Consider the following 21,845-nt stretch of genomic DNA (forward strand, 5'->3'; position numbering starts at 1 on the left):
CTGAGGAGTGTGGCAGCAGCGCCTTCTGTGCTCTAGGCGCGTATCCCCAACACACATCTTCCTCGCTGATCCACAGCCTCAGTTCGAGGAATCTCAGATGCCCATCAGCTGGGAGCTCCCTGGTGAGGACGAATTCGTGAAGTACAGAGGCGAAGGTTTTGAACAAACTTTCCGACAATGCTACGCCGTCATTCCTGTCCCTGTAGATCACCAAGAAGTCGTCCACGTACCGGAAGGTCCTCACCACATGGCCGTCCTCCAACGCTTCCTTCAGACTTCGGTAGAGGCTGGCCAATAGTAGGTCACTAAGCTGCGGAGCAAGGCAGGAGCCGATGCACACTCCCTGCTTCTGGATGAAGCATTCACCATTGAAGTGGACGAAGGTCGATCGGAGGTAGAACGCCAGTACCTCCGATCGACCCTGAGCACCTCATCCGCAGCCTGTCAACCAAGTTGCTGACAGAAGAGCGGGTAGGAATACGTCCCAAGGCGCACAAGGAACACAGGACCACGACGGTCATCCCATACGTTCACGGCGTCTCGCAAAAACTAAAAAGAATTGTGGAACGCTCGGGGGTGAGAGTCTTGTTTTCTGCTCCCAAGAAGTTGGGCGGCCTTTGCAAGGTGGTGAACTCGGAAGAACCTAGGCGCAACGTCTGCAACAAGGGACGCAAGGCGTTTTATTGAGTGTGCGACCAAAGCTGTGTACGAGATTCCTCTGTCCTGCGGTGTCTCGTAGATTGGACAAACGAGACGATGTGTGACTGACCGTCTTCGTGAACACGCTAACAACAACAAATCCGGTACCGGTAGTAACCTTGCCACACATGTTGCTTCGCGCGCGAACAAGCCCTTATGTGAGCCCTTGTTTGAGCATTGTCATGTTCTTAAACGCTATGATGACCAAAGAACACGCGAGATCTTTGAAGCTTTTTCTATGCACGAACGTACGAGTGCATGCGTCAGCAAACCGTCTGTCGACTGCATGTCGATTGCATATCTACAATCCTAACTTTATCTCGTTTTAGTATTATTCCTGGTTTTTCCTATATTGCATGCACGCAATAAAATTTATTCAGTTGTCAGTCAGCGCCCGTGTTTGTCTTTTTCTTGTCTTACGTGTAGTTTTTTTGCGCTGTTTTTTGCCTTGAGTATGCACCAACTAGCCCGTCTTCACACTTTAGCACAGTTTGAAATCTTAAACAAGTCCTATCCACTTGCTGAGGAGCCTACAACAAATACCAACAAGGAAAAACGACCACACATTACAGGCAATGTGCAATTGGCGACGGTTTATCGCGGCGCATTCTTTACACATTTCGGGCGGGGCTCAGAGTCGTGATAACCAGTAGCCAGCGAAAATGATCTTCAAGAATTTGCAGCCATTAAAGGTAAAAGTAGCAACCTCGCGAACACGAGTCGGAACTTTTACTAATTTAGTCGCTCTCTGGTTGACCCTGGGTACAGAAATTCGGGCTACTGCAAACGAGCTGGTCTGTTTCGTATGCACGAATTCTATTTTAACACGAAAGCGCTTTATTCCAGGATACACAAAGATTTCAATGCGCCATATCCGTCACGAAAATGACGCCAGTTCAGCGAAGCAATAGCCTGTAAAGGGTGCACCCCTGCACTCAGGCTTCTTGCGGGGAAGCAACCTTTAGAAGTGAAGACTACGTTATACTCAAAGTTGTTTGTTTTCGGGTTTTATATTTTAACACGAAAGTGTTTTATGCCGGAATAGAAGAAGATTTCACTGACGTCATATACGTCAAGGAAATGACACCAGTACACCTTTGCCGAAGTGACCCGCCACCAGGACGTCGCTCACCAAGCACATGCACAACACAGCCGTCAACCCACGAGTCATGCTCAGCTGCACATTTCGCTGCACATTTCACTTTCGTGTTTTACCGATTCCTATAACAGCGGAATCAACCACAGTTTTTTTGCAATTGTGAGCCTCGCGAATTACCGTCGGACCATGCCGGGCGGGTCGGTGTTTCCTTCCCATCCGGGCTTTGCTCAACCGTCACCAAAGAAGATCGCTCGTTCTTCCCAAAAAGGCTTGTCCTGAGTACTTGAAAAAAGTCAATATTTGCAGTAGCATTTTTGTGCATGTCAGAACAATACAAGCTACACCTATTTTGCTCTAAGTGTACCTGACGGGCATGTATTTATATCCAGATGCTGGAAATATTTGAGCTTTTCGCATCAAAAATGGACGCAAAGAACGACAGAATTCAAGATTGCCTGAGACCCACCGATGTGTGATTGATCCTGAAACTAAGACTGCCATCTTCGTCTGGATGCTTGAACCTACACACTGGTGGTCTGCCGGTGTAAGCATTCTTTGCTCATTTAAATTTGTGCGACAGAGTAAACTAACTCCGGCTGAGCTTTTGTGGGATATAGGGCGGGGACATGGGAACGGCTTGCCTGATGGACGGCTGAATACGCCTGAAAGCAAGGAAGCACGAATTTCAAACTATTTCGCAAAGCTTTCGTTAAATTTGGTCTAACTCGTGTGAAGCTATTGCGATTTGCTGTAATAGATAGTTCGCATTTTTTAAACCTCCGCCCGACAGTCGTCAACATTTGATTTGGTCTAATATCCTTTTGGCTTAATATCCCTTGCAAACCGTGCTTTTATGTTTCTTCAGATGAGAATGTCCTAAATTTTTCTGATACACTGTGTCACAGATAAAATCTTGGAACAAACGGCTTCCCTTTGTATATAATGGTTTGCATCAAAGTGACTTAAACAATTGGTAGATAATTATTTTTGTACCTAAAGGATTTTTTCACCCTACAAAGCTTTCGGGTAAATCTGTAACAAACTGGGTGCGTTTTGTTGTGCAATGGACACAAAACTTATTCGCAACTAATCTGGTGAGTAACAAGTTCCGAGTGCGGGTAATGTTTTTACAGTACTGGGAAACTATACAACATATGCAGCAACGTCCTAGAATAACGCAAGGACAAAGGCACGTGCCAGATAATGTCACGTTTGGGCGCAGAGCAAATGAGAACTTTCTATGATTTATGGGGACATGTCACAAATACGGTCGAGAGCGCGGCGCGAAGACGTCTGTATTGCGTGAAAATGATCGGATACAGCTACTTTCCCATACCTCGGGGTGCTAGGGCGTCAATTTACCCGTATGTAAAGCCATCGTCCAGATATATACAAATATATAAACGCGTTATCTCTTGCACATCTAGCCGCATTTACCTACACTTTTTCCCCTTCATTTTTGTTGAGGTAGACATTAGAACCTACTGAGATGTCCGATGCTTAGGACGCACACTGCATGTGTTGTAGTGATGTCTCCACTACATGAACGAGAGTGCGAAGCTGGGTGAGTCAGTAGGAATCCATTATTAAAAACTGCGCAAAGGACGGGACACGAGTCCCTGTCTGTTTTCCCTCGTGTCCCATCCTTTGCGCTATTTTTTTTATTAATGGACTCCTCTACATTTTTATCTTAATATATATTGAGTGTGGTCTTACCAGGTACTGTTTCTTTCGTACTTCCTTGAGACTGCGTTATCTCCACTTAAAGAGCTCTGAAAGACTCCGTGCTACGTGACTGCATTACAAATTGTGTGGACATTTGTGGCGTAACTGTGCCTGATAAGAGCGAAGATCTTTGCTATGCGACGGGGACGGTGTCTTCTAGCCTCACTGCTGTAGTTCGTAAGAACTTCATGGAAATGGAGACAGAAATTAAGGTTAAAAATTTCGAAAATTCTTCTCTGCGTCCCTGTTTTGTGGTTCCCAAACTAAGCCCAAACCTGGAACTAAGCTCCTCGAAGTGTGTGTAGCATGACCTAAACAAGCGGCCAGGCATTCTGTTAATTAAAGCGAAGCTTTCAGTTCCTCAGGGGTGTCGTCTGTATACTGCACACAAACCTCACTGCAGGAAAGCCAACTTTCTCTGACTACGATGATTATCGTGGGTGAAGTGAAGAGAGAGGAATACGCCTTCCGTGACCGTGATAAAGCCTGGGTCTCTCGCGTTATCAAGCCAACTCTATCCGATTGCGCCATTCCGGCCCTCTGGAAGCAGTTTGGATTTGGAGAGGGGTGCATGTACGTGCAATAACAAAAAGAAAATTAATGACTAACAACGACGAGGGTTGAACTCCAGGGAATGCCATGCAAGGCCCGTATCAGTAAAGCACTAGAGAACGCTATCGCAGTGCAGTAAACCCTGAATAAAAACGGTCCAAACGGTTTTGGGCTGGTTTGTGTTGCGTTGAACTTCATTTATGAAAGCTTCTAGTTCCCCTATATCCTTGTTGTTTGGACAGAAGAGTAGTTGATTTTTTTTTGTTCGGGCATCCGCCATAGGGCGTCCTCGGCGGGAGGCTATTTTTTTTCGCTCTTTCCTCGCCTTTCACATCTGAGTCACTGCTTCTTTTTTTCTTGTTTACTTCGGTCCCTTCTCCCCCTCCAAGGAACAAGCGCTAATGCGAGTAGACGACTGTTCTGCACGCGGATGTAGTGTGTTTTGGGGGTGATGTCAGGAAACCAGGGAAAAGGGGCCAATCGTCTCAGCGTAGCGGCTAGGCTGCAGTCCGGTAGGCTGGATGGTTGTGTTTAGAGAAGCGAGGCGGGCAGCTCAAGCCTCGAGGCAGTCTCGTGGCAGTTTCTTCTAATTCGCACACTGTGGACGCCGATGGGAAACCCGGGCACGAAGCTTCTTTAGCGGATGTCCGTCGGCTGGAGTTCCGTAGGCACGACCAGCGCTCCACCGTTCGGAGGTGTTCCCGACCGTCGTAGTGAGGCCGTCCAGACTGCATACCCCGTCTCCGAAAGCGTAAAGAAGGTGCCCAGCGAATCAAGCCGTCTCGTCTTCGCCGAGATATGTTGTTGTCATAGGGCTGTGTTGTTAAGGCCATTCATGCCTAAGGTTAGAGTGTTGGGAAGACCATGGGAGGGTTAGCGTTAGAATTATTCGATAGTAGTAGCCCTCGGTCCAAGCAGGCCGTGCCCGAGAGTCAGTACTGGTTGGTTGTATTTTCTTCTAAGAATTTTGTAGGCCCCCCTCCGCGCGCCCTTGTGCATTTGAGTACTTTTTTACGTGTGCACGTATGCTTGTGTGTTAGCCGCCTCACCCGCACCCTTTACATTTTGTCTTGCTTCCCAGATTAAGTGCAAGCTCGCACGAGTGCCTATGTTGGCGTAATGATTTCTGTTATTCCGGCCCGTCTGCAGGTTTTTGTCGCATGCAAGAGTATTAAACTCTGTGTTTGCTCATTCGAAATTTGATTACGTGTAACCTATCCACCTCAAGCGACTGCGGTGCATGTGCACACCTTGCAAGGATATTAAAACACTTTTGTGGCACCTGTTGTACGGGAAGTACGGGAAAGTGGGCAAGGGGCTGTGACACATACGAGCTACCCAGCTTGTAAAAAAGGATGGGAACCTTCATCAGTTCGCCACGGTAACACACGTGGAGGTTGTTCCTTCTCGTCCTCGGGATTGATGCCGCTCGAGGGTACTTATTGTACCTCTAAATCCCGAAACGATACCCAATCCTGAAACAATTCCCAAATCCCGAAAACAATAACATTACAGACAAGGTGTAATGTTCATTTTCCGAAAAGCTCCGGTTAAGTATTTTCAAGGTATGGCCTTTTCTGCCTTAAAAACCAAACATTTTACGGTAATTGTCTTTCCTTGCCTCATTCCTTTCATTTTGAGCATATTTCTGAAAATATTTAATACAACGAACTCTTTTCCATCTGAGCTGTGATACGCTTCTTTCGCAAGAACATTTAAAATCGAAAAAAAAAACAAATGCTGGCTTAGCGGCAGTACTTGATGCAACATCTTTTAGTTTATTGTGTTTATCCCAGTAAAAGCACAGTCGTACAAAGATTTCGTAATGATATTTTTTCTGAATACAGACGAGGAAATTGAGCTTCCTAAAACATATATTGAAGTGTGATGGTGTTACGCCTCAGCGCGCGGCTACCCTATGCGCGCGTGCCACAAATTTGGTGCAGTGAGGGGAAGTTTTCGCATGTGGTGGTCGCCCCCGCATTGCTAAAACAAGGTACGACAAGCCAAAGTGTGTCTGTCGCAGAGACCCTCGTTGGTGATTATGCATCCCGGCGCCAGCGGCAAAATCCCGAACAAACTGGTTCAGGAGCAACAAATGTCGCTTCTAAAACCATTTTGTCGCTTCAATAACCTAGAACCGACATTGTTTCGACGAGCCGCAGCCCGCCGCGGCTGACGCCCTAAAGCGCACAGTCGAGGGATGGGAGATAGCTTGGTATGAAGCCATGGGATACGCGCAGACAATGGCTGCTTGAGAATGTCTCTCGTATCTGGTTCTCGTATTATAAAGGAAAATACCTTACTTACCTTGCCTTGAAATCCCACAATTTGCAGGAGATCCGGTGAGTTGCTTGAGACAGGACATGGCAGCTAGAAAAGCTAGATAGCAAAGTTCACAATATTGCTTTCATCGTTTTCTAATCCGTGGTTAAACATTTCTCAGCGAAGGAAAATTTCTGATGTGGCTTAATTATCTTGGCTTGTAAAACTCATTTTCCCTCCGGCACTGTTCAATTTTTTGTCGGACATTTACTTTGCAAAAATAGTTAGAACAATGTGGCTACCACAAAATAAGGTATCATGATGCCTCTCACCATCGCTGTGCCAGATGCCAACTCAAATTCCCATTAAATGTTTGGTTTACGTACTATGCAAGCTTAAAGAGATGCTGACGCCAACGATAGTTCAATATGTGAAACTCTTTTCTGGAGCTACTTTGATGACATAGAAACTGATAGCGTAAAAGTGAGGGCATTTGCCAAAATAGAAACGTCTACTTTCGTTGAATGAAGAAAAAGCAAAATTGAGCGCTTGAATTAGTTTGAACATCGATAGCAAGCAAAAGGTACCCATGTAGATCTCTAGATGTTGGAGCACGCAGGCTTAGGTCATTTCTAGGTTTACTCATTTAGTTCAGGCAAGCCACATTACCAGAAAATAACCACAGAAAACACCAGAGAATCTTATGGGAGGCAGCATGGCTGCCGATACTAGCCTGCGTGCACGAAAGATTTGGCGATTTTTTTGGAAGTGGATTAAGGGGAAGCATGGTGAATAGTTTGAGGCTAGTTCTGGTGTTTGAATCCTAAAGCATCAGACAAAAATTAACAATAATCTTTAGATCGGAACAATCTTATAACACGGCATTTGTTATGCAGAGAAGACTGACGTTTTGTGGAATTCTGCTCCCAGCTCATCCACGAGCAGTTAGCGCTGCCATGTTGTAAGCGCGGAGCATTCAGGAGCTGGGTTTGTCGCCGGAGGTCGTGCGTGGTCACGGTATCTAGCCACCGTAGTCACGCAGCGTCACGCAGCTTGAGTATTTTGAAGTGCGGAGCCACTTCATGGTCCGGGCTTGTCGTTGTACCTCGTCCGAGTGACGATATCTAGCCGCTCCAGTCAAGCAGCGTCAGGCGCCCAAACACAGACTTCGAAATGAACACCGCTTCCCCTGCTCGGGATCGAACCGGTGTCCCTCACGTTGCGAAGTTGGCTGCAAGGCCATATCGCCACACCGGCACATATTTCTGATATGCACAGTATTCGGGGTGATCATTGCGCAGCGCCGTTGCCACGGAAGCTGCTGTTGCTAGGCCTCAAAGAAGTGCACAATAATATAAAAGCGACAGACGGACAAACAGAACAACTTTATTTGGCCACAGCTGGGGTGATTAGGCCGGCGACGTCTTCTCCGTCGTCCTTCGGGTAGCGAAAAATCATAAATAAACGCACTAATTGCATCAAATGAATGAAAACTCAATCCCGTGTCTCATTATAGGCCCTTTTCAGGAACGCCGGAGCCCTCTTTTGAATGTTTTCAGTATCAACGCCATGCTGATGCTGAAACTGGTCAAGAGAGGGCAACATACCCCTTTGACGAATCACTGTTCCGCACATGACACCTTCCTCATTGAGTGGAACTGCTTGAATTTTTTCACACAAGCCTTGCTTCGTTCATTATCTGATGCTGTCTGATTTTGGGGGAGCTGTTTTCTATGCATTAAATTTCCGCAGTACGTCTGGGACAGAAAAAACCATATAACCTGTGAATTCATAAGAGTTGTCACTTGAAGTAGCGTGGCCTGACTACGTCTTTACAGTTTCCGACGGGCGCATGGGTGTGGGCACGTTTCGCAAGTAGCTCCGGTAAAATGATATAATCAAGAAGTTTGTGTTTAGTTTGTTCAGAAAGTAATTAATTGTCTGGCGCCGGAAAGGCGGTTGAACAAACCACTGGGAACAAAACGAATTCTCAGACACGGTGCTGTCAGATATTCGATCTGATGGATCGCCTAACGAGAAATAGATATTGTTTTATGTGTCAGGAGGTACAGGGGGGATTAAAAGAAATGCGAACAACGGAGCGCCCAGCCTCCGACGCATGCCGCACCGTCTGGCTGCACCGTCAGTAAATTGCGCGCATGCGTAGTTGTTTCGGAGCGTTTGAAATGTGGCCTACACTTATGGGGAATACTTGATCAAAAAGCGACGCCGGTCACATATTTTGAGGGGCCTTTTCCCGCTGTGTCGCCACTGAGCAGGATGATCGTTTAATGGCATGTGCTATCTGCAACAGCTTGCTGCGGGCTTGGCTAGCGAATGTAGCAGATAACAGTATGCCCAGTGGCGACAGATCATAAAAAGATGCCTCAAAATAAATGACCCGCGTCCCTTCTTGATCAAGCGTTTCCCCAAACAGTAGGCCACAGTCTCAAACGCTCCGAAAGAGCTACGCATGCGCGCAGTTTACTGACAGTGCAGCCAGGCGGTGCGGCATGCTTCGTAGGCTGTGTGCTCCGTTGTTCGTATTTCTTTTAATCCCCCCTGTACAAACTATGTGGGTCATGTCAAAACTGTCAGAAATGTTGTTTGCGGGGGCTTACACATTTCGAAAGTAATTTCTGTTCGGAAGTTAGTTTATGCACTACCAAGTCAATGCACCTATTAAGCAGTAAAAGGGTACTGGAAAAAATTCAATCAAATGTAGGAACAATTGCACGTCACAGTTATTAAGATTGTTGGCTCAAAGTGAGCCAGAAGTGTAACATGTTCAACATTTTTAAAATTTATGCAAAGGAGAATAACATACTTTGAGCATTCTATTGATTTTATGCCGCTTGATAGAAACAGCTGGAACAAACCCCCGCATTGCGGCTTCGTTTCACATCTCAACCCACAAACACCACGCCACCGGCTTGCAGCAGAAAATTTAAACATCTTTTCGGCCCAAGAAAAAATAAATGCTCACTTTTACTTCCCTGTTATACGCTGTATTTCGCATTTCTTTCCTTTTATAAGAACAAATGTAGTATTCCTTCGAACCTGGAGTCATTCATTGGATTTTATGCCAATAGGATTTGTTTCGCCGCCTTCAATCTTTTAACTGACCTCGTGGCGCAAGCTATTACGAAAGAATATTACGTATTTAAACGTGTAGTGCGTGACCATACACGTGAAATTTCCTTCCCCGCCATTGCAGCTCAGATTTCTAACACTCTTCTGAGAAGTCATCTTCGAGTAACGTTTTTTCCCTGATGTACGTATCAAACCAGAATCAAAAACCAAGTTTTTGTTTCCAAGCATTCGCATCAACTTGCCAAACGTCCACTCTTGCTATTATGCGGAACTTTCCAATTGTGGAGTGCGTGTCTCGCCATTATTATCGTAACTGTTCCTTGGCGTGATTTCCTTTATCACTTTTTCCAATTGCCGAATTAGACAAACTGAGAATTACCTCACAGTACCTTACATTATGTACCTTATATTACCTTATAGTAGTGTTCAATTGCTTATGTATCTCTGCTTATTGCTTGAATTGCTTATGTCTCGAAGAGAAAAGATGATACCATTTTTCGCGCATTGAGTAAGCGCATCTAGGAGCAATTGAAATGCATAACAATAGGGGATTTAGGAGATAAAGATATACTATTGTACTCCTTCTTTATGATCAATGCAGGTATTATCGTACGTTCTTTTCCGCGCTTTTCAAGTAATGGTTTGGACACAATGGAAGACCGGTTCCATGCACACGCCCCGTGCCGGGAGATCTTATCGAACTTTTCGGTAGACCAACTCGTCTATGGAGAAATGCATTCGCTTTTTTGGCAGGACGTCATCGGACCCCCTAATTAAAAAGGTCTGGCCAAAAAATACATGCTTAGACCAGTAGTTTATTCATTAAGCCAATGGACCTTTTCTGTTCAGTCCTTCAGCAATATTCGACACCTATTCCCAGGCCGTTTTCTGTTTCATAGTTTGACATAACAATGGAAATTTTGGATCTCCCAAGTAAAGTAATGCAATTGAAATAAAATGTACGTACAGAGCGTGTTCACTTTAGTCACGGCAGGATGCTGATATCATCTGTATCAAATGATTTCGGTTTTCCGTCCTGCACACCATTACTCGGATGTTTAGCAAATAAAGAACCTTCATTTAATCTCTAAGCGTCCATTGGAACTCACATTCGGAGCAACAGCGCCGAATGTCACTAATTTTGGCTATAATTATCAACTCCTTCTTTAAGGCTACATACAATACGAGTCCCTTTTGTGGCTTTTTCTTACTGTTTCACCACGATTGCTTAATTACTTCAAGGGGTTTCATGTTCCTCCAGTTGTCTTTTTTTTTTTGTTTCTGCTCCTCCGTCTCTGATAGCGAATTACCTTGGCAAACTTCTTGCAGCACCGTGGTTGGGTCTCTTTCTTCACTTTCACTTTTTTGTCTTTTGGTGTGAGTTACTTCTACAACGTGTTTCCAATCCAGTGGTCTGTATACATCTTGTAAACATGTAGTGAATAACATTGTAAAGATAGTGTTTGCTTGTGTGACGCCCTTCCGTATATGTAATGTACTCCTCTTCGTATGAAGTACTATGGGAGCTTTGGGCTTATGGAAATACCGCAGCAACCTCAGATTTGCTGATGACGCTGCCTTGCTTAGAAACAAGGAGGACGAACTGCAAAGCATGATTACCGCACTGGAGAAGCAGAGTAGATTCATGGGCCTTGAAATTAATATGCTCAAAAGCCTCGGGAGAGAACAGCGGTTTGAGATAGGTTCTGAGGCAGTGCAAGTGGAACGCAAATATATCTACTTAGGCCAGTTTGTGACCCCGGATCCCAACCATGAGGCAGAGATAATTAGATGGATGAGAATGGGGTGCAGAGCATTCGGCAGGCATTCTCGGATAATGAATGGCAGCCTAACATTTTACCTGATGAGTAAAGTGTATAACAGCTGCATCTTACTGGCATTCAACGACGTGGCAGAATCTTGAAGGGTCACTAAGGTCACTAAAAGGATCAACTTAAATTGCGGACGATTCAGCGATCAGTGAAACGGAACATGGTAGGTTTAACGTTAAGGAAGAAGAAGAGAGCGGAGTGGGTCAGGGAGCAAACGCGTGTTAAGGACATATTAGTAGAAATTAAGAAGAAAAAATGGACGTGGGCAGGGCATGTAATGCGAAGGCAAGATAACCGTTGGTCATCAAGGGTAACCGAGTGGATCCCTAGAGAAGGTAAGCGTTGCAGGGCGCGGCAGAAAGTTAGATGGCTAGATGAGATTAAGAAGTTTGCGGGGATAAATTGGTCGCAGTTAGCACACGAATAGGATAATTGGAGATTGATGGGAAAGGCCTTTGCGCTGCGGTGAGCGTTGACAAGCAGATGATGATGATGATTTCTACAAGCTCACAGTCGAAACAAGCCACTGCTTCCAAGCCACAGCTTCTCCTGCGTGGCTGGCGTACACCTGTGCTACTCACGTACGGCCACGTTCACTTGTTACTACACGTACTGGTGCAGTTCTTCTTCCGTTCGTAACGCACAGGACCTCTACTCTAAAGAACCGGCTCCAAATCACGTACAAACTCGGATAGTGCTTTCTCTTTACAGCTTGCAGCGGCAGCCGCATTCTGTTTCGGCCGAAAATAACTACTACGACTATGACGGTTTTTCGCGCAATGGGGAACTCATCGCTTTTCCCCAAAGACGTTTGATGCTTTGGGAAATTTCTATACCGCCGGAAATGGTAAAAATTGCCCTGAATTTGCGCTCTACGTAATACTATGCATATGAAAGTTCTACGTTTTCAATGATTCCGCATTTTTCCCTTGTTTTAATGAAGACACAATTCTATCCGCATGTAACGCTTTAAGTGTCACCTTGCAACAAATCTGCAACAAAAAACAAAACTGCAACAAATAAGAGGTTGCAGGTCCTTCTTATCTCGATATGAGAAACCTTGTATTGCTCTAAAATTGCCTCCTTAACAATGTATTTGTACATTTTTTATCTCGAGAGTGAGTATTGTACTTTTTAGTAATACATGGGGCTATGTTTAGGAGTTTTTTTTAAAAAGTTCTAGAAATTTTATATATCATTATAAAACCTGCTAAACTGTCTTTAAGCAAACCTTTCTAGCAAAGCACGAGTCTAGTAATGAAGACAACTTCAGGTTGGTTCTGCACTGGTGCTTCACAGGAATAACGCTGCCTGAGTTTTTTTAGAAAGTCTCAGATCTTTGCGACTTTTGTATCAGGCAGCTTCTGCTGTGCCTGGAAAATATCTTCTCTAAAATGGTTGTTCTTAGGCTAGTACTGAAGCCGTAATCAAAGGGTCTTTGTATACAGCTCTTCATTGCAATGTATAGATTGTCATCGAAGTACTTTTATTAACTACTTACCTAATAGACGCCCCCAACTTCTTAGTAGTTCGATAACAGGCTGCCTATCAGGCGCCTAAAGAACGTCTTCCCAGCAAAGCATGTGTCTGTAAGTTGTCATCATCATCATCACCATCATCATTACGACATATTTGCGTTCTCTGCTGGAGGAAGCCTAATCCGAAAAATGCGGGGATCCCGCGGAGCACCACTTTAAAACAGCCAAACTTGTCCTGGAGAGAAAATTCTGCTTGTGCCCTGGCCAGGAACCTTCCCGAAGTGGCTGCAGCAATTCAATGTGTTTTCCTTTCGTATCTGAAGATGTTATAGCTTGCGGGAGCAGAACCTAGTTCAGATTTAGGGGATAATCCTTCCGAGATATCCGCATTGCTTCAGAAACAGTCAAGAATGCGGAGAACTGTTAGGGTTCCGAAGTGAAGCCTAAGGAAAGCAGCGCACATGCTAAGGCTTGTAACACGCATGGGTGGTAGTGAAGCGGAAGGAGCATGAGTAATGCTCGTTCCTTAAGCCAGAGCAAATGTCAGCGATGTGTCGCCAAAATTTCAGCAAGGTTGTTAGGATTGCCATTTGCAAATGCCAAATTTTGGGTTATCGGGGCAACAAGTTACCACACAAATAACCACACAAAATAATAACATTTTTCACGCCGCTATATCTTGTGGAATGCAATGTCTTTGAAGCGCAAGGCAATTTATCAGAAGCTTCTGGGACGTGTAAAGTGTATACAGTTCCTTAACGCACGATACTTTGCCATCATTGCAACCTTGTCACTCTTTATTTTTTAAAGCATTCTCAGTACGGCTTGCGGTGCCTCTCTTACATTGCGCAACTATCACATGTGTTTTTCGCAATTATTCAACTGCGTGCATGCTTCACTCTCTTTTAGCACGCCAACTCATATGGGCGCAATCGTTATCTCGTTAAAGTGCTTCATTCAAAATTACTTACGATCCCTGAGGTCCCGCCAGTAAAAACACTCGCACGAATAAAAAGAACTCCAGACTTTAAGGTAACAACTTCGTGCTACAGTGATGCCTCTCGCAGCTGAAAGGAAAAAAATGTCGTAAAAACAAACTTCGATTGATTGTAGGGTTTAACGCGCCGACGCAACGCAGACGATGAGGCGCGCCGTAGTGGAGGGCTCCGGATTAATTTTGACCACCTGGGGATCTTTAACGTGCGCCGAAATCTCGTACACACGGGCGTTTTTGCTTTTCGCCTCCATCAGAAAAGCAAAAAAAGAAAACAAACTTTACGTCCGCATTATTGACGGAGCTTCAGTCTATCCTTCGTGTCTCATAAAAAAAGGTCCACGACAGCTTTGTTCCAAAGGCACCTGCATGGTTGATGGAAGAGAGGACAAAGTTCGAGAGACCCCTAACCCTGTCCAACATGAATTAGAGACCGCCAGCTAATTTTATCCCGCCAGTGGTGTGTCAAGTTTGATATCTCGACGCAGGTACCTGCCGCGCGCAGAAACCACATTTAAAGCCACGGGGAAAAAGAAGTGAAATTTTATATCAGCACATTTTTGTACGGCTGGTATTCACATTCTGTCTTCATTTTTTGCTCGTTTTTTTTGTACGTGTTATTTGCACCTTTTCCTTTTTCTTTAGTTGCCTTCCGCCCTCAGCTGGTACTAATTTCTGTGTACGCGAGCAACCACGTATTTATTAATATTATAAATAATTGTCCGAGTGCATCTTTAATAACCTCGAATGTATTAAGTTGGCAAACGATACTGATTTTCGCTGTAGGTTGGGGGCCTCTTGTGCAGCTATCCAGCCATTACAATCCCGCCTTTGGTGCATTGGTTCGCAATCTGTCAATCCAGCAGTAAGCTTTCGATTTTCACCGTATTCCCACTCCGCACAAGGCCACCATAGCCTTCGTAGGGATATCCTGGTGCCGTCGGACTCCTAAATGCATGACCTGTGTAGGAGGAGTTCTTTTCCGTAGTTTCAAACAGCGTGTCCTGCACGCCAACCGTTCTCTCAATCGATGGCTTTCCTTTTCAATTTTAAAGCATAACCTAAAACCTTTTTTTTCACGGTTCTTTCAGCCGGTTGAGATTTCTTTCTGTGTGCCTAAAAATATCCCAATTTTCCGTCTCATACGTTAATAAAGTCAGTACTCACCACTGCCACAAAATTGCTTGGGTGAAATAAGTAATGCAGCAAATTTACTGTACTTGTGCATCGGCTTGGAACCGATATTACCTGTTCAATACATGGCAATTTGTAATTTTTACGAGGATGTGTAATAATGCCAGGATTACTTTTTGCACCACTCCATACCTGCAATTCATGCAGGTATGGAGTGCTGCATGCTCTGGAAGTAAACATTATCCCAGAAACCTAAGAGGCTACACTACAAAGGTTTAACTATCGTCACTAAATAAGCGACGCGTAAGACTACAACCACTGCGTGCACCGGGAAGCGCCTGCGGGCGATTTTGTTTCTGGCTTGCAGTGTTGCCAACTCTCCCAACGAAACCGCCGGCGGTGGTCACAGGCAGAGTGTGACCGGCCGTTCTTGCGTCCGCGCAGCAGAAAGAGAGAGAGAGAGAGAGAGAGAGAGAGAGAGAGAGAGAGAGAGAGAGAGAGAGAGAGAGAGAGAGAGAGAGAGAAAGGCGCCTAGAAACAAAATGTCTGCGCCTATATGTAAACAACTATCACGTGGTGCCAACCACCAAATGAAAATCCTGGAGGCCCACAGCAATGAGAGAAAAGAGTGCCGATACTCTAAAAGCCTTCACTTAGTGACGCTAGGTTCAACCATGTTAGGAAGGTTCTTAGGGACATAAACAGCGCTCCCTCACCAAACAAGGACCGGGCCACCCTGGTATAGTAGTCCGCCTCCCATGACTACCAGCTCAACTCTCGGACGTCAGACCTCAGTAGCTGGAAAAAAAAATGTCCACGGCGGTGGTCAGAAAAGCCATACAGCAGAGGGTGCTACGAATCTCTGGCTCAGGACAGGCCCCCTTTGGAAATTGACCCTGGCAACGTTCAACGCAGGCACCGCGTCTAGTGAGGGAAGCTTAGCTCTACTACTAGAGAAGCTCCCAGACATTAAGTGGGATTCTCTATGGTTAAGCGAAGTTCCAAGGACAGGGGAAGGCTTCGTGAAGCTCACTAGCGGGCATATTCTATTGTACAGTGGACCACATACGAACAAAATCAAGGTGTGATTTTCAATCGACAGTGGAAAAGCAGGAAACGTGGAAGCGTTATTCAGCATTAGCGAGAGAGTCAAGGCTGTTGTGATCAAGCTAAACCAGCGATACAGGTTAAAGAGACTGCAGGCCAACGCGCCAACAACCAGCTATGATCATGAAGCAGCAGATAGCTTCTACAAGAACGTCGAATCAGCAAACAAGAAAGCCACAAAGCAGTTCACGATTGTGATGGGAGCCTTTAACGCAAATTTGGTAAGAAGCAAATGGGAGAAAGGTCAGTGGGAAACTCCGGAATAGGCAATCGCAACAGTTGAGGAGATGCACTGGTGGGATTTTCAGAGAGAAATAACCTGAGTTTTAAAAACAAATTCTTCTACAAACGAAACAACCCGAAATGAACATGGAAAAGTTCTGTTGGTACAACCAAAAACGAAATTGAATTGATTTTAAGTGACAACTCGGGTATCGTGTAAGGCGTAGAGGTATGAAGCAATATTGGCCGCAGCGATCATGGTTCCATGCAATCTACGGCTGGATCTCCGAAGAGAAAGAAGAAAACTCATAAGAGGCCCCGCATGGAGTCAGTCAGAGCCACATCGCGCGAGTTTATAATAACTCTTCAAAACCAATTCTCGCTTATGAATGAGCAGAACGAGGTCAGCGTAGACTGCCTAAAAGGCAACCAAGAATCGGCACTCAGGGAATCAGCAGTAGCTGTGGGAGAGACAACATGTAGGGACCAAACAGAAAAATGGACAAAACAATGGAAGTAATGGCCTCATGCAACAACAGGATGATGTCCAGTACAGTGGATTGAATTGAATTCATAGAGCTGTTGAAACTGATTAAGAGAAGTAAAACAAACGAAATTCGTGGATATAATATGGGAGTGATCGAGGAAACACTGTAAATTGGCAAAGCTTGAAAGCAACTAAGAGAGCTAGTCATCCGCAGAGACACAGTGTACGCACTTAGAGTTGAGGAGGTTAACATTAAGCACAAGTTGGACAAAATAATAAAGTTGTCAGAACGATTCTACACCAGGTTGTATGTCATCAACGTTAGACCACGGGAAACTACAGAGAGTACAAACTCATATGTCTGTGCACAGCTAGTAATAAAAAGGAAGATGGAAAGCTGTGAAAGGCATGAAAATAGGAAACGCTGTAAGTGAGGACGGCTTAACCGCAGATCGTTTGAAGGAGGGAGGAGGGAGGAGGTATCGTACTGGAACAGTTGTTGCACTATTTTCGGAATGCTTGGAGACTCTAAAATTGCCCATAGCCTCTAAAAACGCCAAAGTTATGAATGATAAGAAGGGAGATCCTAAGGACCTCAACAATTACAGGCCCATCAGCCTACTCGCAGCTGTTTACAGGCTTTTTACAAAAGTTAGCCGCATAGGTGACAGCCTGGTGTTCCCTCAACCAAGAGCGCAGGCTGCGTTTAGAATGAGGTACTGAACCATGGATTACATCCGTGCCGTCAATCAAGAGATAGAAAATACCCAGAATGAAATTAACTCCTTTACATGGAATTTAGAGGTTACCAGAAAATGTTTAATTCCGTACTCACTGCAGCCATTTTAATGTTCTAAAAGAAGAGGGAATAGAGGAAACCTACATAAGAGTTCGAGACGACATGTATAGGAATGCGCAGGCAGGATAACCCTCTACAAGCAAAGCGACAAAGTTCCGATCCAAAAGGGAGCAAGACAGGGAGACACGATCTCTCCCAAACTATTCACGGTATGTCTGGGGGGTATTTAAAAAGTTTGACTGGAAAGCACAGTATTAAATATAAATGGGGAATACTTGAGCCATTTGAGATTTCCGGACGACATGGTCATGCTGAGTGAGACTGCAGAACGCATGCAAACAATCGTTGAGGAACTATAATCAGAAGTCACGGCCGTAGGGTTAAAAATAAATATGAATCAATCTAAAGTAATGACGAATAAACATGCCAAAAAACGACCTGTTTAGCTTAGGAAGCGAAACGCTATAAGAAGTAAAAGAATGTAACTATCTCGGACAGAGGGTTAGGGCTGAGCCCAACCATGAGAGAAATCCGTATCAGAATAGGTGTGGGTTGAGGAGCACTCGACAGGCACTCCCAGATAATGAAAAGTAAGCTACCTCTTTCAGCCCCCCCCCCAAAAAAAAAAAAATCCCCAACCAGTGCCTACTGCCTGTGATGACGTACGGATCTAAAAACGTGACGCCTTACTACATAATTAGAAAGCAAACTTTGGTGAGTTAAACGGGCCATACAACAAATAATGTTAGGAGCAACATTCGGGTACGCGGAACGAGCTGCCTGAATCAGGGCACGAACTAGAGTTGGCGATATCATACTTCCCACAAAGAAAAAAAAAATGGACTTGGTTTGGACATGTGGTGATACGAACCGACAACCGGTGGATAATTAGGGTGACATAGTGGATACCAAGAGGTGGATCTAGAAGGAGGGGTAGGCCAATTATATGATGGAGGGATGAAACATGGAACTTTGGGGTAAACTGTGACTCGAGCAGCGCGGGACAGTAGTAGTTGGAGACGGATGGGAAAGGCCTTCGCCCTGCAATGAACCTCAGTGGGCTAACAATGATGATGATGATGATGTCTACTTTTGGGTGGCGGGCTACGCAGCTTGGCGACATGCTTGCAAACCGGAATCTTTTGTTGGTTGTTTTATATTTGTTCAAAATACAAAGACTGCAGTACAATTGCTCTTCACAAAATTGTGCTGCTCTTTTGTTGCAAGGCCTGGCGGCGAGTGATGTCGATTTGCGGCCTGTCCAATGTACCCACATAAAACACATTCCGACGCACAGGCATAAATTTTCAGTAAAAGTTACACCAAATTGAGTGTGATTTCTTGTAAAAAATGAGCTTTTAGGGTTCAGAGTGCCGTGAAATAACTCCGCATGAGCAACTCTCAGGTGGTCTGATATCTCGACGTGCCTTTTTGTTGTTGTTTTTATTTTCTACAGGAAAACAGCTGGAGGGAGCGCGAATCAACCGTCATCTCTGACCACTTTTCAAAAGCACAAAACGCCGTAAATTCTTTGAGGAACCAGCCGCCAATTATGCTGCCTGTCATACAGATAGCCGCGTATCTAAAGCCCGACTACCTCCTGTGCTGTTTTCAATCACGGGCAATGAATAAATGAAGGATACGGGGCCAGCCATAAAGGATAAGTACTGATGTTTAGAGGTATTTGGAAGAAGCAGAATGAAATGTCTGTCAGTTTCAAACCCATAAAATTTGAGCGCTCTTGTGTTTCCAGGCACAAAATAGAAGAAATAAAAAGGTCAATGAAATAGTTTACAATGCTTCAAATTTGCTGTGACACAAGAACGGAGATTGTACGAGTTGTGGTTGACAATAAAGCACACACAAAAGAAGCGAGCCCTAATATAAGAACACCCAGTTCTTTTCACGCAGAAGCATTATCGTTTTAGGGTGTCGGTAACTACACAATGCGTTCTTTGGGAGTAATAGCTGTTCTATCAGCTTGGTCAACCATTGTGGTTCTAGGCAAGTTGGGCGCTCCAGGAGGACCGCTGCAGTTTCCTCAACAAGACGTCGATGCTTTCAAGGTAGTATATGGTTTAACCACCGCTCAGAGAGCCCGGATGTGTGTGTGTTTACCGATGTTTAGGTTCCACCGCATTGCCAATAGTGATAACCAAGCATTTTGTATTGTAGGATGCAGTGCGTGCACCTCATACTTAATATGAAAAATCCGGGATGAAACAGCTCTCTCGGAAAATGGTGCGTTGCCCAGATGCTATCCTATTGTTCAAATTTATCACTTGAAGCGGCAGGCTTTCACTAAAGCGAATGTCCGCGAAACCTATTGTAAAAATCTTACATGCACCTGAAATCATGATATCTCAATTAGAGATATTTACCCTTATCTTTACATAGAGGCACCGAACAAAAAAAATCACGGGAGGAAGCGTTTGTGTTTAGAAGTAATATCTTCCTTCACTAAGTACTTCTTAAAGGGACACTGAAGTGATATGTAAACATTGCGGGATTACTAGCGCAAATTGTAGTCCGGAGTCCCCAGGCCATGTTTCGACCACTCTAGGCGCGTTTACGCGATTTTATTTAGTAGAAAAACTAATTCGAAAACGCTGTCCTCCTCTCTTTACGCTCGCCCATTTTCTGTGGCGTTTTCGTGTGACGTCAGGAGGGGATGAGCTGGCAATTGGCTGCGCCACGGCTGCGCTACTGCACGGCTCCCCGGCCGACAGAGTCAGTCGGCCCAGCGTTTCGTCCGCCGGCCGCCGGCGGGTCGTCGCAATCAAGGAGGTTAAAAAAAATTGCTTGGTCGCAATTCGTTCGCTAATTAGAAACGAAGCCAGGACACGTTTGTGAATGGAAGAATGTGCCTTTCTTTACTTGGTTTGTTTGTACACTGTATCTAGCTCCAAGTCAAGGTCGCTTCACACAAGCGCTGCACATGCGACGCTTCGCTGACTGGTACGCCAGTAGGAAAATATAAGGCCTCTTGAAGGCGGGAGAAGAGTCAGCGAAGTCAATATAGGTACTAAGCAAATAAAATCAACTGATATTTTTACCGTACAGCGTAAAACTAGGGCGCGGGAAGCACTTTTTTGCGCTGGGCGAACAAGCACAGCGGTCAGCAGCACGACTACGCGTCTGCGAACGCTTTTCCGTCTACGAAATGCAATTGCTAGACGTGAGCTACTGTGGAAACTCGGGCGACGCTTACTGCACGATCGCAGTACAACAAATAGTCACCTAAGCGGCTTGAAATGCCAAAATTAAATAAAAGTGTAAACCGGTTGTACAATATATACCCTATATTACCAAGACATTCGCGTCCCCCTCCGTGGCCTAGCGGTCTGGGGCGCTGGGATTTCACCGCAAATGATTTGCGAGTCACGGGTTCGAATCCACGCGGGTGAGTGCTTTTTTTTTTTGTAAGTTAACTTTTTTCTTTCCCGCCAATGTTTTCTATATTGAGTTCACCTTTTTTTGGGCCGCAACGTTCATGGCTACACGAACTAGTTCACAAAACGCGCGCAGGCTGGCACTGGCGCGCTAGCGACTTCTCGTTGGCGTGCTGTTGCCATAAGCACCGACTGCTTGCAGGCAGTGGGCACAGGCCAGAATGAACAGACCGTTGGCGTGGTGCGAACACGCTTTTTACGATACAGGCATGAGGGAGGCAAGCTCCAAATATGGGGGAAAAGCGCATGACATTTGGGCGTCTGCGGGTACGCGGAGGGCGTTCATGCACTGCGTAGGTCTCGGCTAGTGAATGCTACGACTACAAGCCGCCCTGGGAGGCTTATCTTGTGCATTTTACAGCCGACAACATGGCAGAAGCGCGGTACGATGATTACTGAGATATTGAGAATGCCCATCCAACAAAGCCATTGGTTATGTTTTACAGAACCGAAACCGAAACCGAAACTTGTGTGATTGCTAACCTTGGGCATCGTCCAATCACGGCGCCCCTCCTCTCAACGTCACAGCCTTAGTTGGTGCGGCCGCCGCAAACCGCGCATGGTAGTTTTTCTTCTTTCGCGCTTTGTAAAATAATTACCGATTTGTCAACCGGATAAACGATGAAAAGTGTGCTAATTTGAGCCAGTCTACGCAGTGCAAGCAAAAACGTGAGCTTGACAAATTCACTTCAGTGTCCCTTTAAGACGGCGAGCGGAGGCATATATGCTTCACGATGGTCTTCTACGGGTGCAAGCGAACAGCTAAGATGCGGTTGCTAATAACCCGGGCAATTTTTCTTCTGAAAGGAAACAGTTCATTTGTAGTTTTTCTGATTGTCAGAAATATGACGTTAGTTTATTGGAGCAAAGCAGTGTCCCGAATGCAGCGCAACGTATTTCATAGTCA

At 45.2% G+C, this 21,845-nt stretch overlaps 1 protein-coding gene across 1 annotated transcript in view; it reads left to right on the plus strand.

Moving 5' to 3' along the window:
- Positions 1-19,399: 19,399 nt before the first annotated feature.
- Positions 19,400-21,845, plus strand: part of LOC144152078 (uncharacterized) — a 36,984-nt gene continuing 34,538 nt past the window's right edge. The window contains exon 1 of the mRNA XM_077683287.1: positions 19,400-19,552. Within this exon, the coding sequence (XP_077539413.1) occupies positions 19,433-19,552 (120 nt within the window). The 5' untranslated portion in view covers positions 19,400-19,432. The remainder of the gene's footprint in view (positions 19,553-21,845) is intronic.

The sequence above is a fragment of the Haemaphysalis longicornis genome, unplaced genomic scaffold, assembly GCF_048455015.1.
Source record: "Haemaphysalis longicornis isolate Haplotype H1 unplaced genomic scaffold, Haemaphysalis longicornis Haplotype H1 scaffold_9, whole genome shotgun sequence".
In the NCBI taxonomy this organism is placed as follows: Eukaryota; Metazoa; Arthropoda; class Arachnida; order Ixodida; family Ixodidae; genus Haemaphysalis; species Haemaphysalis longicornis.